The 19,408-nt window shown below is 45.6% G+C and overlaps 1 protein-coding gene and 1 long non-coding RNA gene across 3 annotated transcripts in view; one reads left to right on the top strand and one right to left on the bottom strand.

The window, feature by feature from the left end:
• Positions 1-19,408, top strand: part of LOC102376685 — a 49,366-nt gene that overhangs the window by 27,251 nt on the left and 2,707 nt on the right. The window contains exon 2 of the long non-coding RNA XR_323448.3: positions 15,587-15,634. This is a non-coding gene — a long non-coding RNA (uncharacterized LOC102376685). The remainder of the gene's footprint in view (positions 1-15,586; positions 15,635-19,408) is intronic.
• The window catches only part of ATP6V0D2 (ATPase H+ transporting V0 subunit d2), a 34,334-nt gene continuing 20,167 nt past the window's right edge, over positions 5,242-19,408 (bottom strand). Inside the window, exons 6-8 of one of the 2 annotated variants that reach the window (XM_006020599.2) lie at positions 13,491-13,667; positions 7,742-7,819; positions 6,405-7,173 (exon numbers count right to left, since the gene is read on the bottom strand). In XM_006020599.2, the coding sequence (XP_006020661.1) occupies positions 7,012-7,173; positions 7,742-7,819; positions 13,491-13,667 (417 nt within the window). In that variant the 3' untranslated portion in view covers positions 6,405-7,011. The other variant, XM_025200239.1, reaches the window with a different exon arrangement.

Below are 19,408 nucleotides of genomic sequence, written 5' to 3'. Positions count from 1 at the left end.
GGGATGGGGCATGTGGGCCCTGCAGGGGAGGAGGGTAGCCCCTGCGGGGACCATTTATCCCCTGTTGGGGGGGGCCTGTGGCCCCTTGGGGGGCAGCAAAACATATAGGCATTTAGAATTCATTTTATTATGATGATAGAGACACTGGTAGGTTTCCAAATTGCTTTAACATTGTAGATATATCAATAGAACATTGCCCAACTGATTGCTGTCTCTCACTCTCTCTCTAGATATATACTGGTCTTTTGTTTTAATTGTGGAGGAACATGGATTTCAGGGTATTTTACCAGAGTGACTTTGGGATTTTTTTGTCAGGGATTTTTCAGTTTTCCAATAGGGAACACCAGAATTCCTGCTAGGAAGGCCATGGATCCTGCCTGCTCAGAGCTGGCATCTTGGACCCTGCTGGCTGTGGCTGACTTCCTGGCCAGCTGGGGCCAGGAGGACATGCTTTGACAGTTCAAAGCAGGCCACCACACCCAGAACATCTTCCGGGCAATAGCTGCCCAGATGGCCAGGCAGGGGGCGCACATGGTAGTAGAGCCACACAAAAGCCAACTTTGCAACCACAGCCCACTGGCAGCTGGCCCAGAGGGGCAGATGCCTCTACTGGCTGTATAGTCCCTGTCTGGGTCTGGGAGGTGCACAGCAGGTCACAGCCAGACAGCAACCCCCACTGCCAGACTGCTGCAGTGGGTAGAGTGTGCAGGGAACTCTCAGGGCTGCTGCAGCAGTCCAGCTGGCACAAGTGGTAGTGTCCCCAGGTACCAATTGGCTGGGACCCAGAAGCTCTTGAGAGCAGGCAGCCCTGAGCTACTTGACAAGGGAGCTTTTTGTACTGCTGGGGCCAGGACAGGGCAGCTTTTTATACTGCTGGGGACAGCAAAGGTGCTGGCCCTGGGCTCTAGCTCCCCCTGGCTTCAGATCTGGGAGGAGCCAGGCAGGGTTATTTTGCCCCAAGTGGCACAATTTCCCCCCCACCAAAGTGCATATCCAGGCATGTGCGCTGAGGCAAAAGCCCCAGCTCAGATTTGCACCACTTCTATTGGAGCTGCTGCAAGTGCATGTACTTGCATATGTGGATGTGACCACTGAGATTAAGTCTTTAAACTTTACAATGAAAATCATGCCTCCTTGACAAAAACGTGTACTTCTAGGAGTAGTGAGAGAATTAAACTATCAACAGCCAAAGTATCTAGGAAGAAAATTTGTTATAGACAGAAATGAAGAAACTCGCTAGTTGCAAGTGTACATGTTTGCTTTGCATAATTTCTTCAGGGAAAAGGTACCATAGGACATTTGTAAATTTATCTCAAAGCGATACTTCATTTGATGGCAAAGATGATGAAGCCCTGAAATTTCAGCTGAAAGAACTGCATCTTCTAATAGTTTCAGGTTTTTTTTTTAATTTCCCAAGGGACAAATATGTGACACCAAAAAACCCATCATCTCTTCTCAGTCAATAAGTTAATGCCCTGTAAATGTTGCAGTTGTTTACTTCAGTGCCACTTAACTTTCCTTCTTTAAATTCCTGTTAGCACTGTAGTGTTCTGACAACTATGGGAGAATAAATTGAATTCTCAGCTGGCTTACACGCTAACTGGAGAATTATCAGTTAACTTCCAAATGAAAAATCTCTAAGTGGTGTTTGCCAAACCTGAAAGAATATGGTTTGACCTACTGTTGCCACCTGAGTTCACTGGGATGGAGGATATTTCATCTAAAAGTCTTAGTAACTATGGAACCCCCAAACACCTAATCATGAATATTTCTCAGCATGTAGGCTCAATTTAAAAACTTCAGCTGGACTCTATGATGTCTGTCTTCATTTCTTCAGTTCAGTGGTTAGGATTTTCTTTAGATTATTTTACAGGATGACTATTTGTGTGTTTGAAATCTCTTTAAGTGTCAGTGTTGCATAACCTGCTGTGAGCTGCCTGTAAGTATTATTGCCACCTATCAGTTTTCTTCTCTGATTTATATTCATTCATTTTCTTAACACCCTGTGCTGAAGCACAAGTTGTACAGCATGTTACTGGCTTCTGCCTGATCCCAGCTGCTCCTACTTAAATCATTACAGTAATCTAACTCTTAGTGTTAAAGACCTTTATAATACAGTTGAGGCCAACTAAATTGCCAGTTACCACCTTCATTAAAACACCATGAATTTGCTATTTCAGCAAACTCTTTATCCAGCATTTAGGTCCTGAAGGTAGTTGGTCTGGTAATCTAGGTTTTTTTAATGTGTACTATAGACAGTTCATTTTGTTTATATAGAAATGTGTGTGTGTGCTGTTACTATTTTTAATTATTATGTAACATCAACTTATCACTGATAATACAAAGAAGACTGACAAGATGCTGTGCAAAGTGGACTGGACAAAGATTTAAAAGTATGCTGTAATTAAGGCTACTTTAGTTAAAAAAAAAAAAAAAAAAAAAAAGGAAGATAGCATTTTTTTTTTAAATGGCACTCAATATTAAATTTATTTTCCATTAGAAAAGTATTTAAAACTGTCATTAACAGTTTAAATAAATCTAAAGCCCTCAAAGATTATTTAAGTTTGAGCAGAATTGTTCAGTAGTTAGCAAACTCTTGTGACAGTGAACCCAAGAGTCAAGTTTTTTATAAGAAAGCATGGTCATAACAATGGTACAGGAGGAAACTGTAAGGATCAGTTTTGTTCTGAATCGCCCTATATGCTGGGTTCTGTGAATCGATAGATTCAAGAAACAGCTAAAGAACTACAGCTGAATGCTGCATGTTCCAGTTTTCTGAAAATGGAAGATATGTTCCCATGTAAGTTAATAGCACTCGCAGTTTCATGGTCTCCAGTAACGGGGTGACTGGAGGGGGTCACATGAGAATGCGTACTGGCATGGATGGTAATATAATGGGAGAAGACTAAATATTAGGGACTTGATTTGGAGAAAAATTATGAATATGAGAGAGAGTGTAATTTTAAGACTTTCTTCACTCCCATCTTTCTGTATTCAGTAACAGAATACGGCTGCCTGTTTCTTTAATCATGGATCTAATCTAACCAATGTCAGCAACATGCTGGTTAAATTTAGAAATTATCTGGTAACTTACTTCAAAAAAATGCTGAGGTTGTTCTTTTCAGAGTCCAAAGACCAACTCTGTTGACAAGCCCTCTTGCAAGCACCATCCCTCCTCTGTTTGTCTCTGAGCCGTTGCAGTCCATAGACTGCTCTAGCAACTTTTAGCCAGGGTCGTTTGGTCCCAGCATTCTTTCCTGGGATCGGAAAGGGGTCGGACTTGATGATCTGCTCAGGTCCTTTCCGACCCTACCAACTATGAAACCTAAGTCTCTTGGCTACTGATACTCAGTGGTCCGGGGCAAAGGCAGGGTTTTTTTCCCTTCCAAACTACTGCAACAAATTCTTGGCATAATGCCTATTCACGAGGTTTATGCAGCTAGGGAGGATTTATGTATTAGTGCAGAAAAAATTTTTTTGATGATGTGCTGAGTCACTTGTTTTAGTTCCTGTGTGCTGAACCTGTTTATTTTCATTCTTATTATATTTCTTGTATGGTAGAAAGACCATGGTGTCAAAGGGCTTCCCAAAATTAAAGTATACGTTTATTTATCTCTGCACTCAACATGAAATGTATTTTATTTCATTGGGTGTAGGTTGTAGTCGTGTTAGTCTAAGGACATAGGCAGACAAGGTTCTTTGGGTGAATCTGATATCTTTTATTAGACCAACTGAAATAGTTGGAAAAAGTTTTAGCAAGCTTTCGGATTTAGAAACCCTTTGTCTCTGCAGTTGGTGTGTGCTTTTCCTGGATGGAATGAATAGTAAAGAAGCCAGAGGCTGGGCTGGTATGCTTTTATTTCATTGTGAACTTATAGGCTAAGTACAGGCATTCAAAAAGCCCAAGCCTGAATCGTTTCAATCTTTTTGCAGTTTAGTCTAACTTGTGTAGATTGAACCGAGAAGCAAGCGAATAGACATTCACTTGATTCTGGAAATGCAGCCACATGCCTTCAGTGGCTCAGGCTACAACTTGGTGTGGGGAGGGGCGCTACAGCAAGCCCTCCCTTCCCTTCCACAGTGGCCTGAAGGCTGGAAGGGAGCTGAGCTGAAAGGGGTGGTGTGTGGCAGCGCTGCACAGAGGGCCCCCCACCCTGACCACACAGTGGGGGAGGAGAAGGAGAGGGAGAGCCCTGCCCGCTGCAGCAGCTGTCTGACAGCCTGGGCACAGGGAACCAGAAGCAATCCAGTTACAGCTCTCATGGCCCCAGCCTGAGTCACAGCCAGCTGGGAAGGGCCTTGCCCCCATGGCTCAACCTGGCCCTGCCATCAGCCCGTCTCGCCTGGGACTGAGGCTGGGGTTGGGGCTTCAGGCCAGGTCAGCCCAGGACAGCTTTACAGGTCCTGCAGCCCCAGCCTGAGCCTCAGCTAGCTGGGAAGCTGGGAAGGGCCCTGCCACCACAGCCTGTCCTGGCCTGGCCCCGCCATTTGCCCACCTTGCCCAGGGCTTGGACTGGGTCCGGGTCAGGCCAGACTACAGGCACTGCTGAGGGAAGGCATGGAGGGGCTGGGCTGGACTGGACTGTGGATGCAGGACCCTTCCCAGCTGGTTGCAGCTCAGGCTGGGGCTGCAGGACCTGCGAAATTGTCCTGGGCCGGCTCAGCCCCAGGTGAGATGGGCAGATGGTGGGGCCAGGCCATTCCCAGTCAGCTGAGGCTTGGGCTTGGGCTGGGGCTGCAGGAGCTGTGCACCTGGATTGTTCCTGGCTCCCTGTGCCCAGGCAGGGCTGACCTGGTACAGAGCTGCTGCAGTGGGCAGGGCTCTTCCCTTCTTCCTTCTCTCCTGCCATGGGGCTGGGGGAGGAGGGTCTCTGTGCAGCATTGTCCCAGGGCTAAGGAAGGAGGGATTAAACCCCCTGCTCCCCTCAGGCTGCTGGCATCTGCCCATATTCCCTGCTCCTGCCGCTGGAGCAGGGTTTCCCACCCCCACTCCCTTCTCAGCCAGCTGGAGAAATGATAATGCTCTGGCTAGGGAGGAGAGGGGTGGGGCAAACTGTGCTCCACTGGAAAAGACAGCCCTACCCAGCCCAGGGCTACAAAGCATGCTGGGATGCTGGGGGCTGTGAGTTAATTTAAACCAGGAAGGGGTCTGGAACAGAAGTTCTGTAAACCAGTTGGACCTAAATCAGTTAAGTCTGATACTACATTCAAACAGGTTAATTTTAAACCAGTTTTGGCCATTTTGATAGCGGTTTATGTGCACTGAATTTCTGTTCTGCTACAGGTTTTAACCAGTTTCTGATCACTTAAGCTGGTTTATGTGTAACTCCTGTCCCTAGCCGTAGAGGGAAGACTAGGGGTATGGACAAACATGCACTTGGAGCAGCCTCAGAAGGGAAGGAAGAACTACGCTGCAATCGTTTCATGTGCATTATCCTGCAGCAATACCCGTGTGGTCAACTGCCCCAACTTTGACTCTGGATGCAGCAGGGTTAAAGTTGGAACAGTTTTGCTACGCTTGCATAGCTCATGCACAAGTACTTCTTGGAGCATAACAGCTGTTGTACAGTCCTGAGCAATAGTTCCTTCCCCGTTTTGAAGCCATTCCAAGTGTATGTTTGTCCATACCCTAGGTCGAAGATTGGGGTGAACTATTCAGTGATCCAGAATCTTGAAGTAGTCCAGGCAGAATATCAAGACTTCAACTTCTTTAAATACTCAGAAGATAAATGTCTTAATGGAGGGTGATAGCACAGAGGTAATGAGTGTTCAAAGTGCTCCCCTCTCCTCAGTCAAATCACCTTTTTCCTGCCATGATTTAACTTCAACTGTCTGCTATATTTTCAGTGGTTGATCTGAGCCAGGCCTTTAAATAGATCAAAGCTGATGCTCTTTATGCCTAACATAAAGGTGCTAGAGAATTAGCTGATATGTTCATTTATGTTCCATACCCTCCTTTGGCGACAACATAGAGATCAGTAGTTCTCAACTTCTGTAGACTCCAGGAACCAGTTCATAACTTTTTCTGAATTTAACAGTACCCCATTTAAAAACAAAGTTATTTATTACAGTGTTTTCTCTTCTGTGCCCAGGGGCCAGGTGCAAATGGGGAGACAACAGGAACAAGCTAGTACTTACCTCCTCACACAGGGACCAGGGTAGGAGGGTATGGGGAAGAGCAAGTGCTTATCTCCTCGGACCCCATGGCACCCTTACAAGTCTCTCCTGGAATCCCAGCTGAGAATCTCTAATGTTGATATTAAACAGTGTTGGAGAGTATAGATCTTTGTAAGTCTGCACAGCGAAAAGTATGTAGCACATGTCCATCGTACCACTCTGGATGCGGCCTGAGAGGAATAAGTAAAGCCATCTTGGTGGAATCTCATAATATGTCTCTAAAGCAAGGGAGAAGTATTTGAGGTTTGACAGTATCTGGAACCTCTGTGCTACTGGCCATGTGTTCCAGGGATTCCTGAAGTTTAATGTAGGCAAAAAAACCACAGAAGAGCTACAAAGTAACCTCAGACTTTGTCTCTCTGTTGGTCTTCCATATTCCATTGTAATATCCCTCAAGAAGAAACTGGTAACCATGATCTAAGATTCAAATGGTGGTTTCTGGCCCATAATGAACCCTGAGCTTAGAGAAAATAGCTTGTTAGCTAATTCCAAATTAAATCATTTGGCAATATTTGTAAGCTTCATGCTTAGAAAACATATTTCCAAGAATTTATAGGCATTTTATTTATTAAATTAAAACAGGATCACTGTTCTGTTTTGTTTCTCAGTCAAAATAGTCTACACAAATCTATCAAATGTTCCTTAAATAAGTGAAAAAATGTGCATCTATGATTTTGGTTCTGGTTTGTTCACATTGTGCTATGTGTAAAGATAACTATCACTTGATTCATTTGGCAAAATCTGATAATAATTACTTTTTAAAAATAAACAATTTCCTCCTAATATGCAGTAAGTGTGTCTTTTTATGTACTCTACAATTATAAATTCTCTGAATTAGAAAATAGGAATGTAGTTGTTGATTTTGGTTCTGTGTCTCTGAGAAATGCATTCAGCAATCCATACAACATTTCTGCTTTCTTGTTCCTTCAGCTTTATATAAGCGTAGAATACTCCAAAATGGAATTGGTTATTGAAGGCAAGCACATTCAGTTTTACCTAAGGAAAAATATGAAGTATTGAAAATACTGTATTAGAGTACTTTGACATTTAAATATTACCTTTCATCCCTAAAGTTTCTAAAGTATTTTACTAGCTTAACTATCTGTAACAAGCTATCTATAACCACCTCACCAATAGACTTGTGATTGAAATACTGTCCCTGGGTTAACTGTGGTAAGCATTTAAAAAGATCACAGAAATTTTATACAGAAGGGTAGGATAGTTAATGAATACATTCTCCAGTGGATAAGGCAAGGGGAAACTTCAGGAAAAAGTATATAATTAGTTGGCATGAAATTTGACTAAGCTAGCAGAACCTGCTCCTCTACACACATTCTTACAAAGGATGCTATTGCTTTTATTTTATTTAAAAATGCAAGCCTTATGTTTTTTCCAAAAATGGCGGCTGTAGCAGCACTATGCTTGAACATTATGGTGGGTCATTGTATCAATACAGGTTCAGGAAAGAGCAGTGTCACTAGCTGAATGAGCACCAGCAATTCCTGTTACAGATGGGCAAACCTGCTAACTTGTTGTTAATACATTTAGAGGTGCAGTATCTTACCTCATGTTCAAAAAATGCATCTTCCAATGTCTTTTCTCCTGTGCCATTCCCTACCCCTTCAAACAAAGCCTTGTATTCCTAGAAGCACAAACAACCACAAATGGCAAATAATTTGCTCATTCATCCTATTTAGTAAAAATAACAAAAACAAAACCCTACGTTATGTAACCTTTCTGCACATAAAACCTTAAGCAAATTGTAGTCATTTTTCATGGTTTATACAATCAAAGCAATTATGCACTGAAGTTAAAAGTACCAGTATTTCCTCTTGTCTTCCCAATTTTCCCCTGTAGTTTAATATTCGTTTGAAATGAGAGCACTGGAAATGGGTTGCTAGAGAATGACATGATCTTTCACCCTCTAGGAATGGGTTCTAAGTCTCAAATTTTAACAATACTTGTCAGACCCAGAGCTGTAAGCAGAGCTCGGATCATGAGCTGTGATTCTTCATACAGCATTCATTTCACTTCCACCAGTCTGCTGGGCCTATTTCACCTATAACAATGACTAAATAAAGTATTTTAATAGTTCAACCTGTGATGATACCCTAGTATGTAATTGTTGAAGATATATTTGACATTGCTTCCCAATCAGTATCCTCCTAGCAATTATTTCCAATTACAATTTTTTGCAGCTGCAACTTGTATATAAAAAAGGAAGCAGGATCTTAACAGGTATCTGTTATAGGCAAAAATCTTTGGGTGTGTGTAAACAAATTGTGGGGCATGTGTGCATGACACTTTAAAGTGGATTAAATGCTTTTGCACTGCTTTAATGGTGTTGATGTTTGCATGTGTCAGCAGTGTATTGTGCATTAATTCCAGCCACTGTAGCACATTCAGCAGTGTAATGCACCTTAAATCACGGGGACCTCCCATGCTGTCCAGCCAAGGGGTTGGACCAAGGTGGTCAAGGGCCCCAAGACCCACTGCACCAAGGTCCCTGCCCCACTGGAGCTTTGCAACAGGTACGAACCTCTTGTAGCTCCAACAGAGCCTGCTAAGTTGCCAGCTCCCACAGGCAACACAGGCTCAACTGAAGCTACCGTCCCCGCTCTCCCTAAGACAAAACACAAAGTGTTTGTCGTGGGAGACTCCATCCTGAGGGGGACGGAGGGGGCAATCTGGCACCCTGACCCCTCCACCCGGGAAGTCTGCTGCTTCCTGGGAGCCCATGTCCGAGACATTGCAGAGAAGATCCTTAAAGTCCTCCAGCCCCCTGACCACTACCCTATGCTTCTTATCCATGTGGGCACCAATGACACGGTTCAGAACCCTCCCAGCTGGGTCATGAAGCGCTACAGGGATTTGGGAGTGGGCTTAAGGAGTTGGGGACACAGGTGGTGTTTTCCTTGGTTTTGGGCTATGGGGTGAGGATCCGAGACATTGCAGAGAAGATCCTTAAAGTCCTCCAGCCCCCTGACCACTACCCTATGCTTCTTATCCATGTGGGCACCAATGACACGGTTCAGAACCCTCCCAGCTGGGTCATGAAGCGCTACAGGGATTTGGGAGTGGGCTTAAGGAGTTGGGGACACAGGTGGTGTTTTCCTTGGTTTTGGGCTATGGGGTGAGGAGGGGAGAGGAGGATCCAGGTAGTGAACCAAAGACTGCGGCGCTGGTGTCATCGGGAAGGCTTTGGCTTCTATGACCACAGTCCACTCTTTGGTGAGAGAGGCAGCGAGCTGCTGGGAAGGGACGGCCTCCACCTTTCTCCGCTGGGGAGAAGGCTCTTCTCAGCCAGACTGGCTGACCTGCTCCACCGGACTTTAAACTAAGCTCGCTAGGGGACGGGGGGACTACTGCCACTGCTGACTCGCTGAGCAACACTTGCAAAGCCAGCAGGCCAAGGAACTTAAGGGAACCCACCCCTGCCCCATCCCTAGAGCAAGCTGCAGGCAAGGCAAGGGCCCCCAAAGGGACACTTGCATGCCTGTACACTAATGCCAGGAGCTTGGGGAATAAACAGGAGGAACTTGTCCTCCTGCTCAACACAAACAATTACGATGTCATAAGGATAACGGAGACCTGGTGGGACTCCACCCATGACTGGACCATGGATATAGATGGCTATACCCTGTATAGGAGGGATCGAGTAGACAAAAGTGGGGGAGGTGTAGCTCTCTATGTCAAGGAAAGCTACACATCCCTACAAGCTGACATCGGCACCCAGGGTGGACGATTAGAGACCCTCTGGGTTAAAACCCGTGGGGAACACGGCACAGGGGATACAATAGTGGGAGTCTATTACAGACCTCCCTCTCAGAATCAAGAGATTGACCAGGAGTTCGCCAGGGAATTGGCTGAGGCTGCACACTCCTGGTCCATGGCTGTCATGGGGGACTTTAACTACCTAGACATCTTGTGGGAAAAGCTCTCGGCCAAATCTGAATGGTCGCATAGCTTCCTCATGTGCATGGATGAGCTCTATCTGACTCAAGAAGTCTATGGGCCAATGAGAGGCAAAGCGCTACTCGACCTGGTACTGGCAAATGGGGATGACCTAATCAGCAACCTAATGATCTAAGGGAAGCTGGGTGACAGCGACCACGAGCTGATCACCTTCACCATCCACTGTAAAGCTGGCAGGTCAGTCAGCAGTACAGAGCTCAGGAGGGCTGACTTTGACAAGCTCAGGAGACTTGTCGGTGAGGCCCTGAGGGACCATGACCCCAAGGGGAGGGGAGTCCAGGAAGAGTGGTTGCTCCTCAAGGGAGCGATCCTAGATGCACAAGCTAAAGCTATTCCATTTCGGAGGAAAGGCAGCAAGAGGGCACAGCAGCCCCCTTGGCTCAACAAGGAACTAGCGATCCTCCTGCATCTAAAAAGACAGACCTACAAATGACAGAGGATAGGATCCACCTCCAAGGAGGAATATACTGCACTGGTCTGGACCTGCAGGGGGTGAACCAGGAAAGCCAAGGCTGCAATGGAAACTCCAACTAGCTACAAGTATCAAGATCAATAAAAAGTCCTTTTTTAGATATGTGGGGAGCCGGAGGAAAAGCAAGGGCAACATTGGACCCCTGCTAAACCAGAAAGGAGAACTGATGACCGACGCCCAGGAAAAAGCCAATTTACTAAATGGGTACTTTGCGTCGGTCTTTCACAAGTCCCATGGGACGCCCCTGTCAATTACAGGACAGGGATGCCCAAGAGAGGGTGGTTCCGTGCCCTCCATCAAAGCTGACCTCATGAAAGAACACCTTGAGAGGCTGGACACCTTCAAGCCAGCTGGCCCTGACAATTTACACCCCAGAGTAGCTGTCCTGCATCATAGCTCAGCCCCTGGCACAGATCTTCAAGAGCTCCTGGTGCTCTGGTAAAGTGCCTGATAATTGGAAGAAGGCCAATGTGGTGCCTATTTTTAAGAAAGGGAGGAAAGTGGATCTGGCAAACTATAGCCTCAGGTCCACCATGATCTGCTGGCTGGGGAATTGGCTCTGTGGTCAGACCCAGAGGGTGGTGGTTGACGGAAGTCAATTGTCATGGTGCCCTGTGACCAGTGGGGTCCCCCAAGGCCTTGGACCTATTTTGTTCAACCTCTTCATTAATGATGTCAGAAGCAGACTGGCCAAATTTGCCGATGATACCAAACTTTGGGGTAAAGCATCCACATCTGAGGACAGGGGGATAATCCAGGCTGACCTTGACAGACTCATGAAATGGGTGGACGAAAACGTGATGGTGTTTAACACAGAAAAATGCAAGGTTCTTCATAGATGCTTCTCAAGCAAATCCCAGGACATCATTCTCCCATTGTACTCAGCCTTGGTGAGGCCGCAGCTGGAGTACTGAGTCCCGTTTTGGGCTCCACAATTCAAAAAGGATGTGGAGAAGCTTGAGAGAGTCCAGAGGAGAGCCATGCTCATGATCAGAGGTCACAAAAATAGACCTTATGATGAGAGGCTGAGAGCTATGGGACTCTTCAGCCTGGAAAAGCGCAGGCTCAGGGGCGATCTGATGGCCACCTATAAGTTTATAAGGGGTGTTCACCAGGATCTGGGGGAACATTTGTTCACCAGAGCGCCCCAAGGGATGACAAGGTCAAATGGTTATAAACTCCTGCAAGACTGTTTCAGGCTAGACATAAGGAAGAGCTTCTTTACTGTCTGAGCCCCCCAGGTCTGGAATGGCCTACAACCAGAGGTGGTTCAAGCACCTACTTTGAATGCCTTCAAGAGAAACCTGGATGTTTTTCTTGCTGGGATCCTATGACCCCAGCTGACTTCCTGCCCCTGTGGCAGGGGATTGGACTCGATGATCTTCCGAGGTCCCTTTCAGCCCTAATGTCTATGAAATCTAAATTACTTTGGCGCGCAGCAAACTAAAACACCTCTGAGGAGTTTTAGTTTGCTGCCCTACAGCTGCAGAACGAAGCACCGGGCTCCGTGCGGCTCAGGGGCTGTGCAGGCAGCCCATGCAGGCAGCCTGGCAGCAGCCCAGGAAAGCAGGCTCTACCGAAGGAGGAAAAAAAAAAGTGGTGAGTCTGATCTTTTTTCTTTCTTTCTTTTCTTTTTTTTTTCCTCCTGGAGCCTGCTTGCCTGCATGAGCTGCGGGGAACCCAGTCCTTCCCTCCACAGCTGCAGTACCCCCTGGGACCACCCTAGCTGGGTGCCTGTGGGCGGGTGCCACCTGGGGGGGCTGCCACTGCCGTGGAGGGAAGCACCAACCTCCCACTCCCACACATCCTAAGGACCGCTCCACCCACCGGCAGCTTGCCTTCCCTCCTCCACTGCTGGACAGGCAGGTAAGACACAGGTGTACATGACACGGGGGTTTACTTCACCCTCAATTGAAGCGGTGTTTTTAAAAACCCACCACTTCAGTTTAGGGCTCCCAATTCATCTACACATGCCCTTACAGGTTTACTCCAGGTATCTATTAGTTTTCTTTGTCTTTCCTTCCATTCTACACTTCCCCTGAAAAAAGATAATACTGATCAAATAATCATCACTGAAGAATGACAGAGTGGGAAAGAAAGGGAGAGAATACCAGCTCTGTGAAATCATGTTTCCCTCTTTTGAGGCTTTGTGGAAACTTATGGCTCTGAAGCCAGGGCTCAACAGAGTTTCACACTGGGAATAGGAAATACTAACACATGTGCTGGTTGCATTCTTGCCTCTAGCAGTAGTGGATATCTGTGTTTAAGACTACAGGAGGTAGCAGGTCTTAAACTTTGTTGTTTAACCCTGGTAATGGAGATATTTTCTGCAGTTCACCAATGACAGTAAATCTATAGGAGATAAGCTGCCAGAAAACCAAAAAGTCCTGTGCCAGCTTTTCTTCCTCTTTCATCTCTAGATGTGGAAGGCTGTAGTCTAATCTCTTTAATGGCTTTCTAACCCTTTCTTCCCTGAGGTAGCAAGTATGTAGTAAATCTCAGCTTCTCTGGCTTTTAGTGGGATGGGAACACTTTTTGCCTGCGAGAAGGTGTGGTTTGGCTCTATTTTGACCTCTCTATGATGGACAATTTACATGGCATCAAGATAATGTCACTATTCAAATATTTTTGGAAAGAATACAATATTTATGTGCATTGACTTCTCTACAGGATCATTTGTATAATTCCTGTATTGTTTATTTTGCCCCTCTAAAATATTTGGACTTGCATATTATGGTCAGAGTTCCTTTTATGTATTTTTGTAAACAAATGCTATGGAATTTGGTCCAACAAAAGATATCCTAAGAAATCATTGCCTATGGAATATTGAATCATATTTTTGTTATAAATTAAATACAATACATACTGCATAGTAATCTGCCACACACTTCACTTGCTCATAGTCATCTGCATTGGCCAGCAGGTGTATGCCTTCTGGATACAACTTTCCACAAGTTGGATATAGTTTCTCTCTGTCATCTTTACTCAGCTCAGTGCCAAATGAATTAATGGTGATGATAAAGGCACGTCTGTCTGCTTCAAACTTAAAAGAATAATATATATTTTAAAAAGTAACATAGGTTGATCATCTGATACTGAAAAGGAAAAACAATATAATAGTGTTCAATACCAGAAGTAGCCTATTGAAGTCTAATTTAATTAATGATATCTATAAATGCTACACTTGGTAGAATTATTTGCAAGGGTTTTTAATGCTATAGGAATTAACCAAAGCACAGTTTTCAGAACAAGTACATACATATTTAATAAAACATAATCATCATAACTAATACTTACATTTTAACTAATCAACCAAAGAGAGTTTAAACCTTATGTCTTAACCATCCTCCACCTATTTATTTAACTGCTTTTTGCTTTTCAGAGGCTGTGTCTACACGAGATGCTTACTGTGCAGTAGTTTGTTACTGCACAATAGCGTTGCACGGCAGGAAGTGTGATGCAATGCTACTGTGCAGTAGTAATGAGCTACTGAGCAGTCAGTGTCACCTGAAGCCATTCGGCAATGCTACTGCATAGTAACTCCAGTTACAGCACAGTCATTTAGTACTTGTTTAAACTACACAGTAACGATTGTGCAGTCCGCATCGCAAATAGATGTGGCCAGGATGTATAATTCTGCCAGGAAATCTCCCTTCTTCTTGGTTTTGAACAACATTTTTCAAAATATTAAAAAGTAAATGGAATCAGGAATAGATAAGTTACTTCAAGGTCATTGTAAGATGTGTTAATCTTTAACAGTGAAATGGAAATAATTGCTTAAAAATAATCACTAAACACAGGGCGTGTCTACATGGCACAGAGCTGCTCCTTCCCTGCTCTGCCCCCCTGCAGCAGCCCGGAGGGAGCTCCAGACTCCCATTGGTGCTAGCTCAGGGACTCGCATGGGGCATGGGTCCGCTCCCAGTGGGTACAGGGCCAGGAGAGTTCTGTCAGATGCAGTGGCAGCTTTCTCCTGGTCCCATGCACATCAGCAAGGGACCTGATGGGCACTGGACTGGGAGACAGCTGCCTCTGCAGCAGGCAGAGCTCTCCTGGTTCTATGGCTATTGTGACACAGTTGCCAGCAAGGCCCCTGCCACCAGCAGCGGCCTTGCTTGGTGCAGAGCTGGCTGCTCTGGGGAGCAGGTGGGGACTGGGAACCTGGAGCAGCTCTGTGTGCCATGGAGGCCAGCTCTGTGCCATGCCAAGCTGCTCCAGGGGGTAGGCAGGGGCTGGGTTTCCAGCCCCGACCCTCTCCCCAAAGCAGCCAGCTTCATGCAGCACAGCCGCTCCAGGGACCAGATGAGAGCTGGGTTCCCAGCCCCTGCTCGCCCTCTGAAGCTACCAGCTTTGTGCTGGAAGCCAGGACAGGGGACAGAGAGCTCCCCAGTCCCAGTGCCAATTGGCTCCCAGCTCCTGGGAGGAGATGGCAGCTGAACAGCACCAGGACTGGGAACAGAGAGCTCCTTGTCCCTTGTGGCTCCCTGCTGCCAAGACTGACTGGGAGCAAATTTACTTCCAGTCAGCGTCTACGTGAGAGTTACTGCACAGTAACTACTGCATAGTTAATGTAGTACCTGTACTTACAGGTACTAGCTAACTGTGCAGTAGCCTAATTATGGCGCAGTAAATGGTGTTCACATGTAGATGATGACATTTTACTGCTCAGTAGATTAATATACTGTGTCTACTGCATAGTATACTAATCTGCGCAGTAGATGTGCCCACATAGACTTAAAATGATTGATAAGAAAATGGTAAAATTGAACTGAGCTTTTTTTTTCTTGTCAACTTCAGACCTAAAGGCTTCTTCTGTCTACTTTTTAACAACTGATTCTTAAAACCTAAAATTAGGGACTGTATTTCTCCTGATAATTTTAAATGTCTGATATTTGTTGCTGCAGAAAAAATACAGACTAAAATTCAGAAAAGGCATATAACTTGGACTGTTTCTCTCCTCAGGGCAAAATTGAATCTATCACCCTAAGAACCTGAATTAACATCTCAAAGGTAAATGAAAGTGAAAGTAATATATGAACCTGTTTTCATTTTTTGTTGAGCCTCTGCACTTTGTTACTGACATGAGAACAAAAATAGCTTCAGTATGTCCATTATTGCTATTACTATTAATAATAATGATATTAACCTTTTTAAAAAGTAATAGAATAGCTATGGATAGCATCAGAATTATTCAAAATATAGTACAGCACAAGCAGAATGAACTGAATTTAGACAGTCATGAGATGCTTCTCACATTGTAAACATTTAAACCACCTTGAGCAGAAATACATGGTGTTTGAGCAATAGAAGTTGAGCAATAGAAGTAGCTCACTCATGGAATTGCAACACTTTTACAAATTTAGGAAAGAATCACATTCTTAACCCCTCAGATGATGCATTAGAACAATGGTTCTCAACCTTTTTTGTACCAAGACCCATTTGTAAACATCAAAGGCCAGTCCTGATCCAGTGCCCCTCACTCCTGACCTGCTGCCCCCCGCCCCCAGTGTGTGGGGTGGGGTGGGGTGGGGGGGTGTGGGGGCATACAGGGGCCCCAAGCAGTCCCTTGCAGGCTGGAATTCTGCCAGCCTGCAAGGGAAAAGCTACAGGTTCCCACCCTTTTTTCTTTAAAGGAGAATCCATTTTTGAAGTTTGTTTGTGGCACGCTTTTGGTTCGCGACCTCTGGGATGGGAAATGCTGCACTAGAACACTTCGTAAGAACAACCTGGTGGCTCTTTGGCACTAACTTCTGAGTAGGGAACGAAAACAAACAATAATGGAATAATTAGAAGGAAATAAGTGTGCATGAAAAGGCTTATAGCTAATAAATAATACAAACAAATCTTATTTGCCTTACTAATGTGAGTAAACACATTAATTCCAGTGGGACTACTCTCATAAATCAAATTCTTCTGCTCACTTTACTCATCATAACCATGAAGAGTGATTTTTTTTCGGGGGGGGGCGTAATTCCATTTGTGGCATTTTGAGGACAATGGGCACATCTGCACGTTCACTGTTACTGCACAGTAACTTAAGTTACTGCGCAGTAACCAAAAGTTACTGTGCAGAATGGGTGTGTGTCTACATGTGTGGGTGTTACAGCGCAGTAACTATGGCGACTTGCACCAATTTGGGTGTAAATTTGCTACTGGCATCATACAGGTTGCAGATTTATGCCCAAGTAGTTACCATGTAGTAAGGCACATGTAGATTTAAAAAAAAAAAATTTTAGTTTGGGGTGTCATTCTATATATAACCCTTACACGAATAATCCCACTGATTTAATTATGTCTGCCTTTTCTACAAAAGGTCTTCTGGATTATTCTTGTGTACATGTATAAGAATACATCATAAATGTCAGCTATTTTGCTGTATAATTAAGGCTCTTTATTAAGTTGCTTAACTAAGAGATGGACTGCTTTACACATGACCTAAGATCCATTTAATGTTACAGGAAAAAACACGCCTTCTATAAAGAAATCCATCCCGATAGCCATTGATTTACCAGTGGAATCATCTAATGTTGAGTGAGAATTCATGATTTTTTTTCTGACTGAAAATGTAGTTTCTGAAAAATCAAAAATGTCTTTAAAAAAATCCTTTTGCCTAACTTTTGATTGGGAGGAGAGGGGAGTGATATTTAATTTCTGGTTGCTTCCGTCTAAGTTGAATATTTCATTTTGTTGAACTGAATTGAGACACTGAATGAGTTTGATAAAAACATTAAACTGTATTTCCCCATCAGTATGTTGCCTTACAGGACTTACTGTTTGGGCTCCCTTTCTCTCCTAAGGTGTTCCCTGGAAAACTAAATCTCCCATAAAGCAAGCTCTGAGTGTGTATTATGGGAGTCAAAGGGCTCTGGGTTTATCACTGGCAGTGTAACGTTGTTAAGAAGCATAATGGAAAATTGAGAAATCTGAGTTCCATGCTCTTTGATGGAAATTATAATAGGAAAATGCAACTGAAGGTTGCAATAATTCTGAATGAAAAATGTCAGGACGTTTAAAAAACACATGAAACATTTCATTTTTAGACAAGTGTATGTTACATTTCTGCATCCAATTGTAAAAGTTTTAATTAGGGGTACACCTATGAAGATTTTTTGGGTTGGTACTGATGGCCAGTTTTTAACAAGCCATATCGGCCGATACTGATCCGGTTGCTAATATGTAGCCAGGCAGCATAGGGACCAGTGTCCAGCTGGGAAGTCTGTTGTGGGGGGAGGGAGGAGCGAACGGGTGTTGGCGGGGCAGATCGAGGCCTTTGCAATGAGGAAGGGAGTGGGGCTGGGACAGGGACAAGGGCAGGTGCTGCACAGATGGGGCAGGGTGCGTGATGGAGCCACGAGCAGCTCATTGGGGGGCGCAGGGATGGGGTGGCAGCAGCCCAAAAGGACACGAGGGCATGTGCCCCCGGATCTGCATGCAGGGCGAGGGTAGGCTGGGGCCAGGGGTGGAGCCAGGGTGGTACTGAGTTCTTCCCAGCAGGGGGCTGAACCAGGATGCGCTTGGGGCAGGCAGCGGTGATGCTGGGAAGAGGGTTATGGGGAGGGCTGCAGCCACCCCAAAATCCACCTGCGTGCTATGCTGTGGCTGTGTGCATGCATGGGGCATTTATCAGTGACATTATCGGCCATCCCAGCCAAAAAAAGCCGATTGCTGATACTGTCAATTTTTCTTATATCAGTGCCGATCCAAATTGGGACTGATGTATCAGTGCACCTCTAGTTTTAATTCAATACATATTTTTAAATTTACTCTTTTAAATTTTGATTTGGGACAAAGACAAATGCTGACCTGGTGTGGCAAGGCACTGTTGATGCCTGCCACTTTAAGAGCGAAGCCAAGCAGCCAGCAGGTGCCTTATTGCGGTGGCCATTTTAGATCTCTGGCCATCCATATAAACAGATCAGTTTGCTGCTGGCAGGCCAGGCAGTGACATCACCTGGCTGAAAGGCTACATGCAACAACCTGGAGGTAAGGGCAGGAGCTGTAGGGGATGGTTTGGAGGCTTCTAGTCCTGGGCATGACCTAAAACTGCACCCTGCTGGGAGTTGGTAGCCTGGTGGGGCTCTCAGTGGCACAGGAGCCCCCAGGAAATGCCAGGCCAGTTATCACCCCGGTGAAAGGCGGGTCGGGGTGCCTTAACCCTAGCTCTCACCTTAGGGTGGGTCATTTGTCATCAGAGGTAGTTGGGGCCAGGCACAGCTGAGGCCACCTGAGCCCTGTGGGGTGCAAGACCCCGAGGAGTGAGAGTGGGGGGCCAGGCACGGCTGCGGCCACCTGAGCCCTGTGCGGTGTAGGACCCCGAGGAAACGTAGTTGGGGCCAGGCACAGGTATGGCCACCTGAGCCCACCAAGGAGGGAAGCCCTGTAGCCCCAAGTGAAGGGGGTGGTGTGGAGCCCCAAGTAAAGGGAGTGTAGGTATGTCTATGGATGCCTAAGGCTGTAGTTTGGGCCAGAGGCTGAGTAAGGGGGCTCAGTCTGAGAGAGAGGGACAAGTCCTGACCCCAGTAAGTCCTCCACTGCTGGGAGGCCAAGTGTGGGTCAAAAACAGCAAGACCTATAGTTGAGCACAATGACCTGCTGCTCTGGGGGTGTGTGAGAGTCCCTGTGAGACCCCAGAACACCAGCCGTAGTGTGAGTTAAGAACGCCCTGGTAAGGGGTGGCCCTAGAAAGGGGATTCATAGATTCGTAGATGTTAGGGTTGGAAGGGACCTCAATAGATCATCGAGTCCGACCCCCTGCATAGGCAGGAAAGAACGCTGGGGCTCGAA

This window comes from Alligator sinensis, unplaced genomic scaffold (genome assembly GCF_000455745.1).
Source record: "Alligator sinensis unplaced genomic scaffold, ASM45574v1 scaffold717_1, whole genome shotgun sequence".
Classification (NCBI taxonomy): Eukaryota; Metazoa; Chordata; order Crocodylia; family Alligatoridae; genus Alligator; species Alligator sinensis.
This window is presented reverse-complemented; position numbering and strand designations above follow the sequence as displayed.